The sequence below is a fragment of the Melospiza georgiana genome, chromosome 18, assembly GCF_028018845.1.
Source record: "Melospiza georgiana isolate bMelGeo1 chromosome 18, bMelGeo1.pri, whole genome shotgun sequence".
Taxonomy (NCBI): Eukaryota; Metazoa; Chordata; class Aves; order Passeriformes; family Passerellidae; genus Melospiza; species Melospiza georgiana.
This window is the reverse complement of record NC_080447.1, coordinates 1018475-1038018: the sequence shown is the minus strand read 5'-3', so window position 1 is coordinate 1038018 and position 19544 is coordinate 1018475. Positions and strand designations below refer to the sequence as shown.

Genomic DNA, 19544 nt, shown 5'->3' with positions numbered 1-19544 from the left:
CAGTGGTCCAACCTTTTAAAAGTGGACACAAAATTTATTATGGCACTAAAAAGGAAGCAAAAGCCAAATTTTATTTCGCCAAGCTGGAATTTACCAATAGGATCCATCTGTCTGGATGCATTAATGGCAATTGCAGTTGCATGCAGGGGCTCCTTGCCATCTGCTCAGCTCAGGTGGGTTTTGCTGCTTTTGCTGGTGTTTTGTGCCCTTTGCTCAGGAGCAAACCCTGCTCAGGCTCCTGCAGAACAGGTGTGGTTCCTGTGTGAGGAACACAACATCCCCTGCCCTGAGGGTTTGAGCTTTGTGCTCAGTAGCTGAGGAGCTCCAGTGCAGTTCCCACTGACCACACTCCAAATAACCTGAAAGCCCTGGCACAGCAGCAGCTCCATCTCTGTGAGGCCAGGCCAGCATGTGACAGTGCTCACAGGGGTTCTTGGATGAGGGAAGAGATGAGGATCTGACTCCATGGTTCAGAGGGCTGATTTATTATTTTATTATATATATTACATTAAAACTATACTAAAAGAATAGAAGAAAAGGTTTCATCAGAAGGCTAGCCAAGCTAAGAATAGAAAGGAATGATAACAAAGGTCCAAGCCAGCTGAGTGTGATTGGCCATTAATTACAAACACCCACATGAGCCCCATCCCAGATGCACCTGTTGCATTCCACAGCAGCAGATAACCATTGTTTGCATTTTGTTCCTGAGGCCTCTCAGCTTCTCAGGAGGAAAAATCCTAAGGAAAAGATTTTCCATAAAAGATGTCTGTGACACTGCAGCATCTCTGTGAGTCCAGGCCAGCAACCTGCTTCTCTGTTGGCTGCTCCTTCCCTTCTGATGCTGTGTGAACACAGAGTCACTTGTGTCAAACTGAACACCTTTAGAACAGGGGAGAAAGTCACAGCATGGAAATGCCATTGTTTTGCTGCTCTGAAGCCCCATGACTTTGAAGGTTTCTCTTCTGGCAAATGTGCTATGTTATATTCTGAACAGGATAACAAATGGAACCTCCACCTCCTTGCCCTCCTCCATACTCCCATAGTGCTGTGATTTCTGGGATCAATGTACTCAGCAGAGCAGCAGAACTTGAGAGGAGTTACTAGAAATGAAGCTTTACCACACCCTTCTGTCAGATGCCAGCAGATCACCAGGGCAGCAGTGCCTGGAGCTGCCACAGGAGCTGTTCTGTCAGGAGTGGGCAGCAGCAGCCCAGCAGCCAGCCTCTGTGCAAACTGAAACTCAGAATGGGCATGGACTGAGGTACATTCACAATGGAAGCTGTAAATGCCTTGCCATCACATCACAGGCAGGAATTTCAGGGGCAGCTGAAGAAACTGCTAAACTATATCCTTGCAGAAATTGCTAAACCATATCCTTGCAGAAACTGCTAAACCATATCCTTGCAGACTTCCCTCCCTTTCCTTGTGCCATCACCCAGCTGCCTGCCTGCACTGGGGATGGAGAGCCAAGTGAAAAATCACAGCAACAGCTCCTGAAGTTCCACAGAAAGTGCTTCAGAGTCACCTCCAAAGCTCCAACACAAAGTCTGGGAAAGGAAATGGGAGAAACCACACCAGTCCAGTGCCAGGTGTGATGGGAGGATGGTCAGTTTGCTCCAGACCTGAGCAACACAGTCAGAGGAGAGGATAGTTTGGTTCTGCTTTGCTTTTCTGCCCCTGGTTGTAGTTTACTCACTGTGGATCTGTGCATTGTGGATACACACTGATTTAAGAAATGACAAACACTGTGATGGAAATGCACAACCACTGCCCAAACTGTGAGATGGAATTAAAAGTGATTCCACCCTGGGATCCTGCCTTGCCAAGCAGGATATCTGGGGCCATGCTGCAAATGTGGGCTGCCACATCCCCAGTGAGCAGGAGCCAAGGCCTCTGCTTGTCCCCATTTCCAGAAATTGCTTGACTGGAGAGTGCACAGAGCAAGGCAGATTCGGGTTCTGTGATGATGGGAGCTGCAGGAGCTCCTGTGGCTCAGCACAGCACAGCTCAGCCTCAGAAGCTGGGCACTGAGGAGCAGAGAGATGCCCTCCAGTCCCAGCTGGCATTCTGTGCCCCTTTTACTCTCTCGGTTCTGTCGTGGTGAATGATATTCAGTTAGTTAAATGTACTGCTGCTGCTCTGCAAGGCTGCCTCTGAAATCTCTCTAATGAGATTAGATAATGTACAGCCTTTGCCCTGAGAAAAGCTCTCTTGCTTTGGGGGCTTTCTGCTCAGTTTTGCTAATCTGGCTGCTGATACTGAAAGTGCAGCCCCTGCTCAGCAGAGAGAGCCCAGAGTGCACCCAGAGCACAGCCCTGGTGTTGGCTCTGCTCTGCAGGGCTGGGGCTCCGTCCTTGTGCTGGCAAATGGTGCTGGGAGCCTGGCCTGGGGGCTGGATCCACTCTGGGATGGATCTGTGTTACTGATCTGTTACTGATGGATCTGTGTTATCTGTCCTGAGCACAGGATCCACTCTGGGATGGATCTGTGTTACTGATGGATGTGTGTTACTGATGGGTCTGTGTTACTGATCTGTGTTACTGATGGATCTGTGTTATCTGTCCTGAGGGCTGGATCCACTCTGGGATGGATCTGTGTTACTGATCTGTTACTGATGGGTCTGTGTTATCTGTCCTGAGCACTGGATCCACTCTGGGATGGATCTGTGTTACTGATGGATCTGTGTTACTGATGGATCTGTGTTACTGATGGATCTGTGTTACTGATCTGTTACTGATCTGTGTTACTGATGGATCTGTGTTACTGATGGATCTGTGTTACTGATGGATCTGTGTTACTGATGGGTCTGTGTTACTGATGGGTCTGTGTTACTGATCTGTTACTGATCTGTGTTACTGATGGATCTGTGTCATCTGCCCTGAGCACTGGATCCACTCTGGGATGGGTCTGTGTTACTGATGGATCTGTGTTACTGATCTGTGTTACTGATGGATCTGTGTCATCTGTCCTGAGGGCTGGATCCACTCTGGGATGGATCTGTGTTACTGATGGGTCTGTGTTACTGATGGATCTGTGTTACTGATCTGTGTTACTGATGGATCTGTGTCATCTGTCCTGAGCACTGGATCCACTCTGGGATGGATCTGTGTTACTGATTGTTACTGATGGGTCTGTATTACTGATGGATCTGTGTTACTGATCTGTTACTGATGGATCTGTGTTACTGATGGATCTGTGTCATCTGTCCTGAGGGCTGGATCCACTCTGGGATGGATCTGTGTTACTGATCTGTGTTACTGATCTGTTACTGATGGGTCTGTGTTACTGATCTGTTACTGATGGGTCTGTGTCACCTGTCCTGAGCACTGGCCCCACTCTGTGGAGTGCAGCTCCCAGCAGCACCCAGCCCCTCCAGCCCCCAGCCCTGGGTGCCTCTGAGAGCTGCAGGCTGCTCATTCTCAGGGGTGCAGCTGGAACCAGCCCATGCAGGCAGTGCTGCCCTGCTCCCTGTGCCACACTGGGAATTGTTCTCAGCTGTCCCACCCAACAGACTCATTCTTTGGGGGGTCACAGGTGGAAAGGGCTCTTGCAGTGATGTGAGCAAACCAAGCCCTCGCAGTGCTCAGGTTTGCCATGCTGCAGGGCTGTGTGTGCCCTGTGCTGCTGGAGGCAGCTCTGGCTGCCCCTCCTGAGCCTCAGCTGCATCCCTGGCAGCCAGGGCTGGCCCTGAAATGCAGCCACTGCAGCAATTAGCAGCTCCTGCAATGGAGGTTTCCATTCAAGGCTGCTCTGACGTGGCCACAAAGCTGTAAATAATAGCATGGAAGAGCTCAGGTCTGAAGCTTTAACTTTTAGCAGACTTAAAGAGTTTAATTTGAAAAAATGAGTACATGGGCCTTGAGACAGCTTCAGTTTTCCACTAGGTTACTGATTATTCAGGATTATGCAGCCAGGCATTGAAATCCTTCTTAGGAAGCCTAATGTTCCTGTAGCAGAGGATTTCCTTTGTGTGAGACCGTGGTGTTTAATTGGAATCAAGGCTGGGCAGCCACACAGAGTCCCTCTTTCAAAACCTGGAGAATTTATTGGAGGATAATTCCCTTTCTGCAGAGCACCTTGTTAAAAAGAAATCTTGGGAGAAATTCTATAGCAAGGACATGAATATCCAAAGTGTATGGAATTATCACAGCCTAATAATTCCTGTAAATGCCGTGTTAGTCTGTGTGAATGAGTGATCCTGGTGCTCTGTGCTCCTTAGTGCAATGAGTGGCTGCTCCCAGAGCCTGACCTGATGGGCTCCAGGTGCCTTCCTGGCGTGCCAGAGGGATGGCATGAGCTGAACACAAGGATGAAAAGTGCTGAACACCACTATTCTTTGCTGATTATCCTGTAATTTATTTTTTTTTTTCACTGAAATTGAGATTCCTGTAAGAGGCACTGGAAAAAGCTCTCTGCTCACAGAAGTGCTGTCATAAATATTTAAACATTTATGTAACCTTTGAATATGTTAGCAACATTTACATTAGTATAACAGAAATGGGTAAATGGGTTTACAGACAAAAATGCAAGATCTGAACCTAATGAATACAAGCAGGACATCTGCTGTAACCACATCTCCCCATTTCAGTCCTAAAACCACACAGCCACCTAGAAAATGCACTGGTGCTTCCCAGTTTGTCAGTCTCCATAAACCTGAGAGCATTGCTGCACTGAAAACTTCTCTTTCTGTCCTTCTGAACTGGGCTGGTATCTCCAGAGCTGAAAACCACTGGGGAATAAAGCAGCTTGGACTAGAGCAGGCTCACATGAGCAACCACTCATTGAATTTTAGGTTTTACACTTGTCATCCTTTCCACTCCTGTGTACCACAGACCCAAACCAGTGCCTTGAGTTCTCCATCCTTTGAAAGGAAAGATCCCTTAGCCTGTGTTTGACGTGAAATTTGTCTCTCTAAAACTGCCTGTAATTGAGGGGAGATTTCTCAGGAGTCTGTAGTGGGATTTAACCTGGCAAACCCAGTGTTCCCCAGAGGTGCCAGCAGCCCCTGCCTGGCTGTGTGTCCTTGTCACACCCTTTGTGTGACCTCCAGCAGCTCCTGCAGGACAGAGCCAGGGTGGGATCAAAGCTTCATCTGAAATGGGGAAGTGAGGGGACACCCAGGGGTTCTGCACTGGCCTGGTGACAGTTCCAGAAATGTCCTTTACATTCACTGCAGCCCATCTGTGACTGCCTCTCCAGATCAGAGTGCCACAGGTACCATCCAGGAGGGGCTCTCTTCATTTCCAGGCAGCAGTTTCCTCTGTCAGCTCAATAAAATGTGATTTGTTGCAGAGAGAATCTGTCCAAGTCATCTGGAAAGGCAATGGCCTTTGTTACAAGGGGGCACAAAAATATAATGCCAGGGAAAAGACAAAGAGGAGGCCTCCAGGGAACTGTGCTTAGCCCTGGCTTTGCTGTCTGCTTCTTTATTTTACTTTTAATCTGGAGAAAGAAGCTAGGAAAATAGAAAAAAGGGAAAAGTAGCTGAATGCAGCTTAATAATGAAAGAAACTGCTGAAATAGCATCAGAGAGCTCTTTAAAATGCAAAACTTCTTGCTGATCTGCTAAGCAGGAAAGAAAAAACCCAATCACTTAAAGGTGGTGGCTGAGCAGGCTTTCCCTTCATCATTGCTCACTTCTTCTGATGGCAGAGATAAAAAGCACTTTCAGAGGGAGGATGTTTTCATAGTAAAGCATAAATACTACAGGAGATGAGAGACACATCAGGGCTCACAGTCTCCAGCCACTGTTAGAAACTTTCTTGGCCTGGAGTGGCAGGACCCAGAGCTGGGGGATTGTCCCTGCACTGCTCGCTGACCTTCCAGAATGTTGGCAAAAGCCTGGAGGAAAGCAGAAAAGCACTTCTGTCTGTCAAAAACTCTTCAACAAATATACCTTTTTAATTAAAAAAAATATTTGAGTTCTAACATGACACATTTTTTAAAAAAATCTGCTTTCTATCCTTCCTCCATGGCTCCATGTGCCACTGCCTTTGGTTGTCCCCAGCAGCCGTGTGTTTCCATCCAGGAGAACAGAACCAAGCCTGCCCTGAATAACTGGTTAGTCTGGGGAACCAGCACTGCCAGCTGATAATCCTCATTTGAATAAAAAGGGGCTGGGAATGGGTGGAAGGGAGCAGATGATAATATAAACACATGTTCAGGTGGGAGAAGCATTTCCACCATTATCCATGCTCGTTAGGGGTGATGAAATACAATTCTGACAGGATGGGAGCAAGAGCAGGAGCTGGGATCTGCTGGCTTTGCTGGTAATTTCTGCAGACATACCAGCTCATTTAGTAATGTAACAGCTCCCATTGCTCACCACTTAATGTATGATTAATGTGCCACTGGATTTCCCCAGACATTTATGACACCTTTAGGAATAGAAATGACAATGACTTTATCACATGGAGTCACTTCATACTATCTGCATCTCTCTTAATGATTTATATATCCAGGAGTGATTTTATCACTGGTACTCAGTAACATAATAAATGAGAAAACTCAATGGTCTGTAAATTACAACACTGATTAAAGAAGTGATTACTGATATAACTCTTACATGGCTATGATAATGCTTGCTTATATTCCAGGACAGCATTTACATATTAATGATAAATCTACTGTAGTGTTTAGAAATACTTTACAGCTTTAATCAAAATGTAAACATTTACAAACAGATAATGTTTATTGCAGAGGAAATTACTTCTGTTACTCTTCAGTGGGTGAAATCTACTGCAGAGCCAGTGGGGAAAGCAGCATCACCCCTGGTGGAGGTCGTGTCCAGGGCAGAGCTTTGGCTGCTTGCCCCTGTGGAGCCCAGTCTGGGTTTGCTGGGTTCCTCTTGACCAAGCTGGGAAGAGCTTTGCTCATTAAGGATTCCCCAGCTCTGCCATCAGTTTGGAGCTCGCTGCATTGCAGAAAATCAGCTGCAAGCTTCATAAACAGCATGCAGCCCTTGGGCATCTCCAGCACCTTGTGTCCCGAGCCAGGGAGGTGTTGGGTGTTCAGCTGCTCCCGCTGCACCAGGCCATCGTGAACGTGCATAAACAGGGGAGCCTCTGTTTGTTTGGGGTTGAGCTGCCAGGGTGGCACTTGGAGCGCATTTTGTCACACTGATCACCTTTTCTCCTCCCCTCTCTCCCCCTCTCAGGTGTCTGACAGGTGTGACTATGTTTTTGTCAACGGCAAGGAGATGAAGGGCAAGGTGAACGCCCTGGTGAACTTCACCTACCAGTACCTGAGTGCCCCCCTGCAGATGACGGTGTGGGTGCCACGCCTGCCCCTCCAGATCGACATTTCTGACACTGAGCTCAGCCAGATCAAAGGCTGGAGAGTCCCCGTGGTTTCCAACAAAAGGTGGGCTGGAGTCACTGCATTTCTTGTGTGATTTGTGAAAGGAACGCTCCCAAAGTGCTGCCTCTTCCCCTGAGGAGCAGCAGTACTGGCACAGCTTTGCACTGGGCATCTGCAGATCCAATAAAGCTGTAAAAGCTGTGGGAGTTCTGCTTCTGTGCGTGTGTCTGTCCTGGGCAGCAAAACACAGTGTGGGACTCTGGTAAGGTGCCCTGGCAGAGGTGTTGTTGGGATGCACCGATGAAAGGGTGGCACAGTGCTGTTGTGGGATCCTTCATCACGTGAGGTGGGCATCCATGGTCCAGAGATGCAGAAGGGAGGGCTGTGTTTGAGGGGCACTCTCCGTTATCACCCCAATGCTGTGTTCAGTGATGTTTTGGGAGCGTTTCTCCACGCTGTGCTCTCTCCTGCCCCAGGCCCACGCGGGACAGCGATGATGAGGACGAGGACGAGCGCAGGGGCAGGGGCTGCACCCTGCAGTACCAGCACGCCATGGTCAGGGTGCTCACCCAGTTCGTGGCCGAGGACTCGGGGCCCTGGGGACAGCTGAGCTACCTGCTGGGCTCCGACTGGCACTTTGACATCACGGACCTGGTCAGGGACTTCATGAAGCTGGAGGATCCCCACATTGCCAGGCTGCAGGAGGGCAGGATCCTGGTCGGCCGGGAAGTGGGCATGACCACCATGCAGGTACAGCCTGGGCAGGTACAGCCTGGGCATGACCACCATGCAGGTACAGCCTGGGCAGGGCTGGGGTGGGCTGTGTGCCACTCCTGCCATGCCCCACGGGTCATTTGTGGGGTTGCACATGGGAATCCTGATCAAACCAGGGCATAAAGGGTGATAGAGCTGATCTGTGTGGGTATGAGGGAGGTGGGGAGGACAGCATGTGTATGAGCTGGCTGTCTGTGGTTCCTGAAGAGAGCAGCATGGCCCTTAGTTTCAGCTAAGGGAGGGATATTTCACTGTCTTGCTGTTCCATCAGAAACAGCAAAAGCTGGAGGAACAGAGTTTCCAAGCCAAGAAAGGAAAGACAAATCCTAGGCTGGTAACCCCCTTTGGAGCAGTTGGGAGCTTTAATGAGCTCATCCACATGGGAAGACAGAGTAACAGGAGAAGAGAATTTTAATTCCACTCTCGTGGTGAAATAATGCAAATAACACAACTGGGACAGGACAGCTCCCACTCTGGGATGGTTCTCAGCCACAGCCTCTCCACTCAGGTTTTCTGACCCTGCTAATGAAATCAGACTGCCTTTCCTGTGCTCCTCCTTTCTGTGCATAAAGCTTTGGAGACAAGGAGGCACGACGACCTTAGGAAAGGTTTTATCAATTGATCAGCCTTTTCCTAAATTGATTCTTCTGTGTTTCTCCAAAGGTTCTGTCTCCTCTGTCTGACTCCATCCTGGCAGAGAAGACAGTGACTGTGCTGGATGACAAAGTGACCATCACAGACCTCGGGGTGCAGCTGGTGTCTGGGCTGTCTCTCTTCCTGCAGCCCAGTGCAGCCACCAGCAGGGCCATCGTGGCCACAGCCGTGGCCCAGGAGCTGCTTCACACTCCCAAGCAGGTAATGTGCCCTCTGGGTTTACTGGGTTTGCCTTCTGGGGTGGGGCAGGGCTCATCAGTGTAAAGCACAGATGAGAATTCACAGCCACTTTAGGATTTAAACTTCAGGGGCAGTCTGTTTCCATGTTAGCTGCTTTTCCCTACAGATACTCTGGAATTGCTTTGTCATTTCTTCCCTTCCCAACAGGGACTTCAGTCTGCAGTAAAAGTCCTAACTGCACTGAAGTTTATGCTGTTCACAGTTTTAATACTTTCTTTAGCTAATGAGCCTGTGTTGTTTTCACTGCACAGACAGATTTTGGACAGTGATCCTGGTCTGTGAGCTTGCCCTTTTATTCTGCTCTGGAGAGCACAGAGCTCTGTGTGTCACAATTCAATATCTTCAAGAGTTGTAAAAAGCAGAAGATGGCCACATCCATTTCTTTTCCCTCCTGGAGCCATGACACACTGCCAGGCTCATCTTTCCTTTTATTTCTCATGTGGATTTTGGGGAATTCATCATCTAGTTCATGTGCTGATCTTATTTAAGCCAGCAAATTCCCATCTCTCTAAAGGGGGTCTTTCAAACAGCTTGTCTAGGTCACAAGCTCTGTGGAAAAGAAGATTGGAGAACACCAGCAGGTCAAGGCAAACACTCACTCTGGCCCAGAATAAACCCAAGGGTCAGCACTGGAACATCTTTCCGTGATCAGTTGGTTTGAGGGTTGGGACTGGGGACCACACAATTAAATCTGTCCACAGCTACTGCATTTTTCCTCTCCCATAGATAGGGAGATCTCAAGTCAAGTTTTATGGCCCGTTTTCATGATTATTGCTACCTAATTTTCTGGAACATAAAAATAATCTAGTTTGTTTTATAACTTAGTGACAGGGAAATGTCCAAGCTAGAAGGACACGGTGCCCATCTGTTCCATTTGTTGCATCCTGTAAACATAAGAATCTTATGTAATTAACCCATTTGTACCCTTCTTCGGGGCTTAGAAACCACATCTGGCATCCTGTCTTCAGACAAAGCCTGTGAAACAAAACCTGGAGCCCTCCTGACCCAGTGCTGTCCTGTGGGACAGAGCAGTCCTGCAGCAGCACTGCAGGAATTGTGGCTCTGATTGCAGACAGAAGAGCCTGTGGGTCTGGAGAGGCTGCCCAGTGCCATGTCAGCCTCTGTGGTTTATGGATGGTCTGTCCTGAGTATGCAGAGACATTTGTCAGCACCAGGTTATGGCAGATGATGCCAGGGGTGCCCCCTGTGCCCCCTGCTGTTGCCTATGGCGTGGCAATGTGATGTGACATGTCACTGCATGTCACTGAAACTGGCACGTTAGGAAGTCATACAGAACAGTCAGAACGTGTAAATGTGATTTGGGCTGAAATTATTTTTCCCATCATCTGAGCTGTTAAATTATTTTGGTGAAGTGTTTGGTTTGGGCTGCTGTTCCCTGCAGGACAGTCTCAGGTTGCTGAGGGTGACACATTTCTGATGCAGAAGTCAGGCCCTGGTTGTGAGCAGGGCATCTCCATCACCAAAACCAGAGAGGAATAGATTTCACACTGGGAAACGAGTGGAAGGAAATGGTGTAGGAGTGACCTATAGAGTCACAGACATCTTTTCCTTTCATTGCAGCTTGAATGAAGGATATAACATTTAAGTCACTTTCCCTTAGAAAAATTAATGCAAATGTGGGAATGTTTGTGGCTAAATTTTGCAAGAAGTGACTCATGATTTGGAGTGCATCAGCTGAGATCCTGACTGAGCTGGAATTGTGAAGGCAAATGCTGAGTGTTTGCTGAAAATCAAGCCCTTTTGAAGGAGGGTTTTTTCCAAGGAGACAGCCCAGGACTAAGCCTGTACTTGAACATTGTGAGTTCTTCATTACTTAAGTGTATCTTTTCCTCTCAGGCAAGTTTATAAAAACCCCAGATAACTCATGCAACCTTACTGATGCAACTGGAAAACAAAAATGCAGCATTTTTGCTGTGGCTTTTTTCAGTGACCATAATGAGTGGATTACCTCAGTTCTAATGACACACAGCACAAAGCAGCCAAAGCACAAGCCCTGAAATTTGGCAGTTTCTCCATAAGTACAAAGCTCTCTAAAGAGGATAAGCCAATATTTTTTTCACCTTGGAAGCTTTAAGTTAGATACCTTTATCTATAGCTGAGCAGCTAATTACCTGCTGTGGCAAGGTGACCTTGAGGGATGCTGAGCCCATGTTTTATTTTCTAATCAATGGGGAGCTCATTGGCACTGAAAAGTGGATCAGTGATTTAGGTGCCTAAAAATAGACACGGGTTGACCAACTTTTAAATATCAAAGATGAAGTGCCTTCTGAAAATTTGGAAACTCTAGCTGTGAGTTATCTATTTCTGGAGGCCATCTGCTCAGGTAGAAGGCTGCTCCATTTTGCTTGCTGATGGTTGTTAAATCAACACTGTCATCCTAAAGGCTTCTCCAAAATGTAAACAAAAGAAAACCTACAGTGTTTAAATGTTTTCTGATCTAAGTGAGCTTCAAGGACTCTCAAAGCTCAGCTGGCTCTGCAGGGGAACTCACAGTCATATCCAGCTTTTTGTCACTGTGGGGTGTTGCATGGGGGCTGAGCAACTGAAATGGGTCAGTGAAGAAAGGAGAAAAAAGCCTTCAATAAACAGTTCTGTGCATTAAAGTATCTCTCAGGCAGTGTGAGTTACACCCAAATTGTATTTATATCTTATAACAGACATTAGCAGGATTGCCATGGTGTGGGTTCATTGCTCCATCCTGGCAGTGTGAGTTACACCCAAATTGTATTTATATCTTAGAACAGATATTAGGAGTATTGTTGTGGTGTGGGTTCATTGCCCCATCCTGGCAGTGTGAGTTACACCCAAATTGTATTTATATCTTAGAACAGACATTAGCAGGATTGTCATGGTGTGGGTTCACTGCCCCATCCTGGCAGTGTGAGTTACACCCAAATTGTATTTATATCTTAGAACAGATATTAGCAGCATTGTTGTGGTGTGGGTTCATTGCCCCATCCTGGCAGTGTGAGTTACACCCAAATTGTATTTATATCTGCTTTAAGCTGACAGAGCAATGGAGTGGCTCACAGGAATGACAAAGGAATTCAGCAGCATGGGAAAGGGAGAAGGGATGCATTGTTGGATAAGAATCTGAATTCTTCCCCTGCAAATACAAGCAAATTCCCACTGGAAAGGAATGTCACATGAGCAGATTGGACAAAAAGGAGAGAGAGAAACCCACAGTGGGGGAATGCATGGCTTGAATTTAGATCTGAGTCTTGGCTGCTTTCATTTCCACATCATAACGATCAAGCCCAATTTTTACTACACAAGCCACGGGCTTAAAAATAAATGCACATGTAATACTTTGATATTTCATGTGATAAAATTGCTAGGGAAATCATTCCAGCATCCAAGTCCCCAGACAGAGCAATCAGAGCTGGCCCAGCAGAAGCTGCTGAGAACAATATTCCTTTGCCTTTATTGAGGGAGGGGTGTGTTTGTTTTCTGCAGAGCCAACCATTTCTTCCCTCTGATGTCCTGCCTCACTCCAGGGCCCTTGCAGCTGACCCCAGCAATTGAGGGCTTACTCACAAATACTTTTATTTGTGCTACAGTGAATGGAGACCATTAAATGGCTGCTTTATTCTGAGCATGGAATAAAATCAAATATCCCAATGTGTGTTTCTAAGCAGCAGAATTCTCTAAAATGCAACCAGTTTATCCAAGAAGATTTATCAAATGGATAAGATTTATCTTTGGACTGATAAGCCACAATGTAATTCAAGGCCAGGAAAAGTGGTGGAACTGCCACAGACCAAGAGCTGAAAATTCACCTGTGGTGGGGGAAGAGAGCAGCAAAGGCACAAGGGAAGGTTTAAACAAAAAATGTCTTGATGAAGGTTTTTATGTGCTTAAGGAAAGCCTGGTGGTGATCAACAGTGTTGTGAGAAGCAGTTTCTACATCTCTGGGCTGGATTTTGCTGTCATTAGCATGACCTGATGAGCAATCTCTGACTCCCCATCTCAGCACTGAGATCCTCCTGCTCTGTGGGCAGCACTGGCACTGATGGGTCCCTGTGGTCACTCTGAGTGTGTGAGAGAGGAAAAGGGAGGGAAATCAAGGCTGGAAAGCAAGCTAATCCCTCACACCCTTGGTTTGTGCTTGGTAATTAAAGGGCACAAGCATTTGTCACCTCAGTGTTGGGGGCAGGAGACGAGGGGCAGCAGCTTGGCAGGTGGGAAGGCTCCCATCCATCTTCATCTCCTGAGAGTAACTGGAGGGACCTTGTCAGAGATTTGGAGGGGATTTATTGATGTGGTACACAGGATTTGCAGAAACAGCTCCTTGAAGGACACGGCACTAAATCATTTCCTTTTTCTCTCTTCTTTTCTTTTTAGCTTCTCAGAATTTATAATCATTTGGGAAATTCACTTCCTTGCCCTGCCTTTGGCTTTCCTTTAATGATGTGAATGAGAGGAAATGATCTTTTGCCAAATAGAATATTTGGTCTGATCCAACATATTTGGGCAGGATTTTAAACTCTCTCCCTCTTTCTCTCATTTGTTTTCTTTCCCTTTTAATTAATGTTGTCCGTAGTACAGGCATGACAATGTTGTTTTGAGAAAAAAATTGGTTCCTCCTATGAAGAAACGTTCTCTTGGAAATAAAAAATGTCAGTGCTGGTAGAAAATAATGGCTAAGCCAGTGCACACCTCTGTTACCTACAGTAAATCACAAAGTGTGCCTGCAAATTTCAGCTGACTGCCATCCCATTTTTCTCTGTCTCTGCTTCATAAAACCAGAAATGCAGATTTGTAGAGCAGTGGCATAAAGAATAAAAGTTGCCTTGAAGTTGGTGGTAACTTTGTCCCAGTGCAGAAAGGGTTCAGTGAGGTGAGTCCATGGTAGGGTGTGGAGCGGTGCCTGTTCCCAGCTGGGCAGGGGCACAGGTGCCATCCTTTCCAGCCCCACCTGAACAAAATCCTGCAGGAATTTATTTTCTCTCCTGCTCTCCAGAGGAGGGCACAGTGGCAGGCAGTGGTGGTGGGCTGGAAGTGATGCTGGTGTTTTCCTGGCACAGTGTGCATCCCCAGTGGCACATGAGCTGACCTTTGCTGTGGGGAGAAGGGAGGCAGCAGCATGCTGGATTGCCTGAGGAGGTGAATCCTTTTCTCTCTGCCCATACCCATTAAAAACCCCTTTGCTTTCCTCTGACCGGGGTTGCTCTGCTATAGATTTCTGTGATAGAAATTCGAGCTGTGCCCTGCAGCTTTGTGTTTGTTCACTCATTTCAGGGTTGTTTCTCTAATGAAGGATCAGATGTTTTAATTTCCTTCTGCAGTTCACCCTTCCCAGCTTCTGAGCTACCCTGGCTCCGTTTCAAGCTCTTTGAAGTAAATTTGAATCACCAAGAACTCTGCCTTCTTTCCTGTTGTGCCACAACTTATTTTTCTTCTTTCAGTCTCTCGAGTACTTGCTGATAGTGCTTTGGAAATCAAATATTCAGTATGGCCCAACCTTCTGCCCAGCTAAATGCCCCTTGCTGTTTTCACTGAACAGCTTTAAATTCAACTGGAAGGGCAGCAATTCTCTTTGTTTATAACCATAGCATAACAAATTGCAGCCAATTGAATACCATATTAAGTTGTAAATTTGTATTATGAGTGGACATTAACAGGGTGGCAATGTTTTTCCCCAGAGCTGGTTTTTCAGCCCAGTTGTTCTGATGTACCCAAGTGTGAAGTTATTAGAGCCATTTGTGGTTGAAGTGTGGGAAGGAAAGAACTTCAGTTTGTGGGAAGTTGCACTCTGGCAATCTGCCTGGCCGTCTGCTGGCTACGCAGGCAAGGCACAGAACAAATGAAAAATTAAAGAAATGCCCTGCAAAGAAAGCTATTGAGATCTGGAGAAGTAAATATCTGTGTCATCTGGGTGGGATTTCACATGGCAGAGAGCTGACCTCTGGCTTTGTGTTTGCTTCTAATGATGACTTCTGCCAGTGCTACCTGCAGAGCACAAAGACAGACCAATTAAATCCAGGCCATTTGTATTTTTATTGCAGACATCATGCCAGAATCCCCATCCTCCTCTTCTTGACACAGAAATTTGGTGGGCTTTTTAATTATCTCAAGGATAAAGTGTGTTTTGCTTAAAACAAGCCTTTCTCCACCAAAATGGCAATTGTTCTGTGAGATTTTTCTTTCAGATGAATCTTCTGCTCCAGCCATTTCCAAGATGCTGTGGTAGCTCCTTACTCCTGCTAAGATCCTTATGCCTTAATTTGACAGCTCCCCATGACACCTGTGCATGTGTTACATGAGGGAAATAAGTGTTCTGTCAAGTGCCTCTGGTAATTTCTGTGATTTGCCTCTTTTGGCTTTTGTACCACAGGAATGACTTTCCTTACAGAGCTTGTAAAATTGTACCTTGCTAATGGGCACTTGGGTAATAAAGACATCTCATATCAATTATTTTCTACGTCCTTGTGCACAACATTTGCAGGGAGAGTAACAGTGGAACCCTTAGTGACAAATGTGACCAGTTTTGTGCCCCATCAGTCGAGGCTTGGTTTGCTTTAAATGCAGTGCAGGGTTGCTGTGTCCCATTTCCTCCAGCTGGGAGATGGATGGGCTGCAGCGGGCTGGGCTGATTCACTGCAGGCCTGTGGTGGTGCTCACTGGGGTCCTAGGATGAGGGAAGAGATGAGAATCTTGACTCCATGTTCCAGGAGCCTGATTTATTATTTTATTATATATATTATATTAAAAGAAAATATTATGTTAAAAGTATACTAAAAGAATAGAAGAAAGGATTTTATCAGAAGGCTAGAAAAGAAAGGAATGGAATGATAATAAAATCTTGTGACTGACCAGAGTCCCAACACAGCTGGACCTCTGATTGGTCATCAAGTAGACACACCTCACATAGACCAATCAAAGATCCACCTGTTGCATTCCACAGCAGCAGATAACCATTGTTTACATTTCATTTCTGAGGCCTCTCAGCTTCTCAGGAGAAAAAATCCTAACGAAAGGATTTTTTCATAAAATATGTCTGTGATAGAGGCCTGTGTTTAACCACGTCCCTGTCCTTGCAGGAAGCCGTGGTAAGCACCTGGATCCAGTTCAGTGACAGCTCTGTCACCCCTCTGGACATCTATGACCCCAAGGACTTCTGGCTGTCGGCGGTGTCCCTGGACGAGGCCGTGGTGTCCGTGCACCAGAGCCCTGCCCTGCGGTGGCCCGTGGTGGCGGCCGAGGGCGAGGGCCAGGGCGCGCTGGTCAAGGTGGACATGATGATCTCCGAGGCGTGCCAGAAGTCCAAGAGGAAGAGCGTGCTGGCCGTGGGCAGCGGCAGCATCAGGGTGAAGTTCGGGCAGAATGACGCGGACGCCGAGGCGGGCGGCGACTACGACGCCGACGAGATCGAGAACCGCGCCAGCGACCGGCGCCACAAGGGCCCGGAGCCGGGGCACGACGGGCGCCACCACGGCGGCTCCTCGGCCGACAGGGACCCCGAGGGGCCCCTCAGGAAGGCCAGCACCACGGCCAAGTCCGTCCTCAAAAACAAAGTCGTCAAAAACAACCGCCTGGACGGCGGCAAGCTCTCGGACGACAGCCAGCTGCAGAACATCCCCATCGACTTCACCAACTTCCCCGCCCAGGTGGACCTGCCCAAAGGAGGTGCTGGCATGGAGGACAACGACCTGGTGCAGACGCCCCGCGGGCTCAGCGACCTGGAGATCGGCATGTACGCCCTGCTGGGCGTCTTCTGCCTGGCCATCCTGGTGTTCCTCATCAACTGCGCAACGTTTGCGCTCAAGTACCGCCACAAGCAGGTGCTGGTGGAGGGACAGAGCACCATGACGCACTCCCACGACTGGGTGTGGCTGGGCAACGAGGCCGAGCTGCTGGAGAACGCGGCGGACGCGTCGCCCCAGCAGGACGAGCACACCACCATCATCGACCGCGGCTCGGGCGCCGACGAGAGCAACCAGCTGCTGAACGGCAGCGCCCCGAAGAACGCTCAGAGCCAGCTGCACAGGGCTGCAGACCCGGGGGGGAGGCTGGGCAAGGAGCACAAGGTGGAGCCTTTGCACTCGCCCACGTCCAAGAGGAAGCGGGTCAAGTTCACCACGTTCACCACCATCCCGCCCGACGACGGCTGCCCCACCGTCAACTCCATCCTCGGCAGCCACGACGATGACATTAAGTGGGTGTGCCAGGACATGGAGCTGGGCGACTCCAAAGAGATCAGAAACTACGTGGGGAAGTTCAAAGACAAAGCGTAGCTCCCTGCTGGGGTGTTTTTTTTGGGTTTGACCACACCTTGATGCCTTCAGTTCTACAGTATATATTGGGACGAAGGGGAGGGGAAGGGATCGCCCGGAGAAACGATGAGGCAGTTTTTATAATCAGGGAAAGAAATTTGCCAAACTGTCCGTGGTTTGTTTTTGTCTTTCTGCTTTGTTTTGTTGGGGTTTTGTTGTTTGTTTATTTTTTTCCCCGGTGCTTATTCTGCTATTCATGGATTTAGGAAGTGGAATACAAAAGGAAAGGAACAAGGAAATGGTATGACCAGTTTGATGAACTGGGCAAGATTAGGTTATGAAAATTCATTTTATGGGTCATACAAATAATAACGATAGTAATATTTCACAGTACCAAAAATATCTGTAAAAAGAAATGAGAGAATATAAGAGCATGAAAAGAATAAGCAAGAGGCAAACAATAACTTGTTCTGGTTCCAATAAAACATCACAGTTATGGACATGTGACCCACAAGGAGAATTTTTATATTGGTTCTCAAGCCATTTCTTTTCTTTCCTTCATTTGAAAGGAAGATGTGTCTTTGGCATTACATGTGAAGGAGGAAGAAATTACCTGGTATTTTCATTTTTACTTTTCCATTTGTCTTGTAAATTGAAACAGAATCATTTTCCCTCTTGTATTTTTCTTTTAAATATCCTGAAAACAGGAAAATTTAAAATTCAATAAGTTCACAGTGGGACAAGAACATTCTGTTTCTAAGGTAGCTGTAAACAGTCTCCTGTCATTTAAAGAATTCAGGGGATAAGTATTGACTGATAATTTCCACGTGGTGTCTCTTCTGAAAGCCTGAGCCTCCATTTCACCCTGGCAAGAAAGATGTTCTCTTTGGAAGAATTTTCATTTTCCTTTCAGGCTGGGTTGTTTGTTTAGTTGCTTGTTTGAAATTTCCACAACCAAAGTTCCTGTGTTTCACCAAGGGAAGGAGGTGTTGATTTCTGTTAGCTTTTACAAGTACCAAGCAATGGGAGTGCCCCTCTGGTGCACTGTAAATGTTCCTGGAACTGAGACCACCGCAGGCCAAATATGCACAGCCTGCAGTTGGATTGTTTTGGGGGTTTTTTTTTGCCAGGTTCATGAATTCATAATTTTGTGCTGCATTTTTCTGTTTATTCTGGTGTCTCCAGCTCTCATCAAGCTCTGAAAGCAAGAAGAGGAATGGACAGAAGGACCCTGATTGCCCCAAACGTTTATTCCCTTTACTGGGAGAGCTGGCCTCTGGGCACACTGTTGGGAGGGAGGGAGGGAAATATTGCTGAAGCAAGAACAAGAAATACCTGGAACTGTTTTATAGATTTTTTTTTTTTTTTTTTGCCATTGGACCAGCAAAGACTGAAAAGTTTAGACTAGATTGTAAATCTGAATTTTGAACAAGCAAATACCAAGGCAGTAATAAATCAGAAGCAAATACAAAATAGAGATTAAATAAATACAAAATTTAATTTGTGGTGTGAACTGGCAGAACTGTGCTGGCTCAGTGCCAGTTCACATTCATGGAGGGCACAGATCAGAATCCATTCAAAGAGGAAAGCAGTGTCCTCCAAAGCTCTCCTGATGAAAGGAGGTGGCAGAGCCAGCCCTTGGAAGCAGTATTATGTTAGCCAGAAGCACTTGCATCGTCCTGTCTTTGCCATCAATTTCCTTGGTTTGGGTTTTTTAATTACTAAACTCCGTAGTTTGTTTTTTTTTTTACTTGGACAAAGTCAATCCTGCCACCCAATAACATAGATGGACGTTTTAACAAGGTATGCCTAGTATGCATTGTAGACTGAAAGAATGTAATATTTATTTATACCTGTTATATGAATTGTAATTAAAATGCTTTACACGGCTTGACAAATTAACCTCTCTCTGCTCAGGGGGGTGCTCCTCTGTGGTTTCTGTGCAGTGCTGCATCCCTGCCCTGGATTTCAGCCCCTTTCTGGAGGGAGGACAGGGATGTGAGGGAGCTTTCCCTGCTCTGAGCCTTCCTCAGCCTGGTGATGATGATGGATGGCAGGAGCAGCTCAGCCAGGCCCAGGGCAGGGCAGTGCCACCATCCATCTTCTTCAGCCCCTGCCTGCACCAGCACCTCCAGGACACTGCTCCTGGCATGGGCAATCCCTGGAATTCATTCATTAATTAATTTATTAATTACGTGGCTCTTCCTGGGAAAACACAGGTGTCCCTGCCATGGAAAAGGCATTTCCAGCGTGGAGCTGCAGCAGAGGAGGCAGAAACTCCGAACTGGAGCAGAAACAATGGTGTGGTGGCACAGGAGGTACCAGTTCCAGGGACGTTTT

General features: G+C 47.1%; 1 protein-coding gene across 1 annotated transcript in view; it reads left to right on the top strand.

Annotated features, from left to right (window-relative positions):
- Positions 1-18510, top strand: part of TMEM132C (transmembrane protein 132C) — a 165989-nt gene extending 147479 nt beyond the window's left edge. The window contains exons 6-9 of the mRNA XM_058036794.1: positions 7157-7362; positions 7776-8049; positions 8737-8928; positions 16032-18510. Of these exons, the coding sequence (XP_057892777.1) occupies positions 7157-7362; positions 7776-8049; positions 8737-8928; positions 16032-17225 (1866 nt within the window). The 3' untranslated portion in view covers positions 17226-18510. The remainder of the gene's footprint in view (positions 1-7156; positions 7363-7775; positions 8050-8736; positions 8929-16031) is intronic.
- Positions 18511-19544: the final 1034 nt, after the last annotated feature.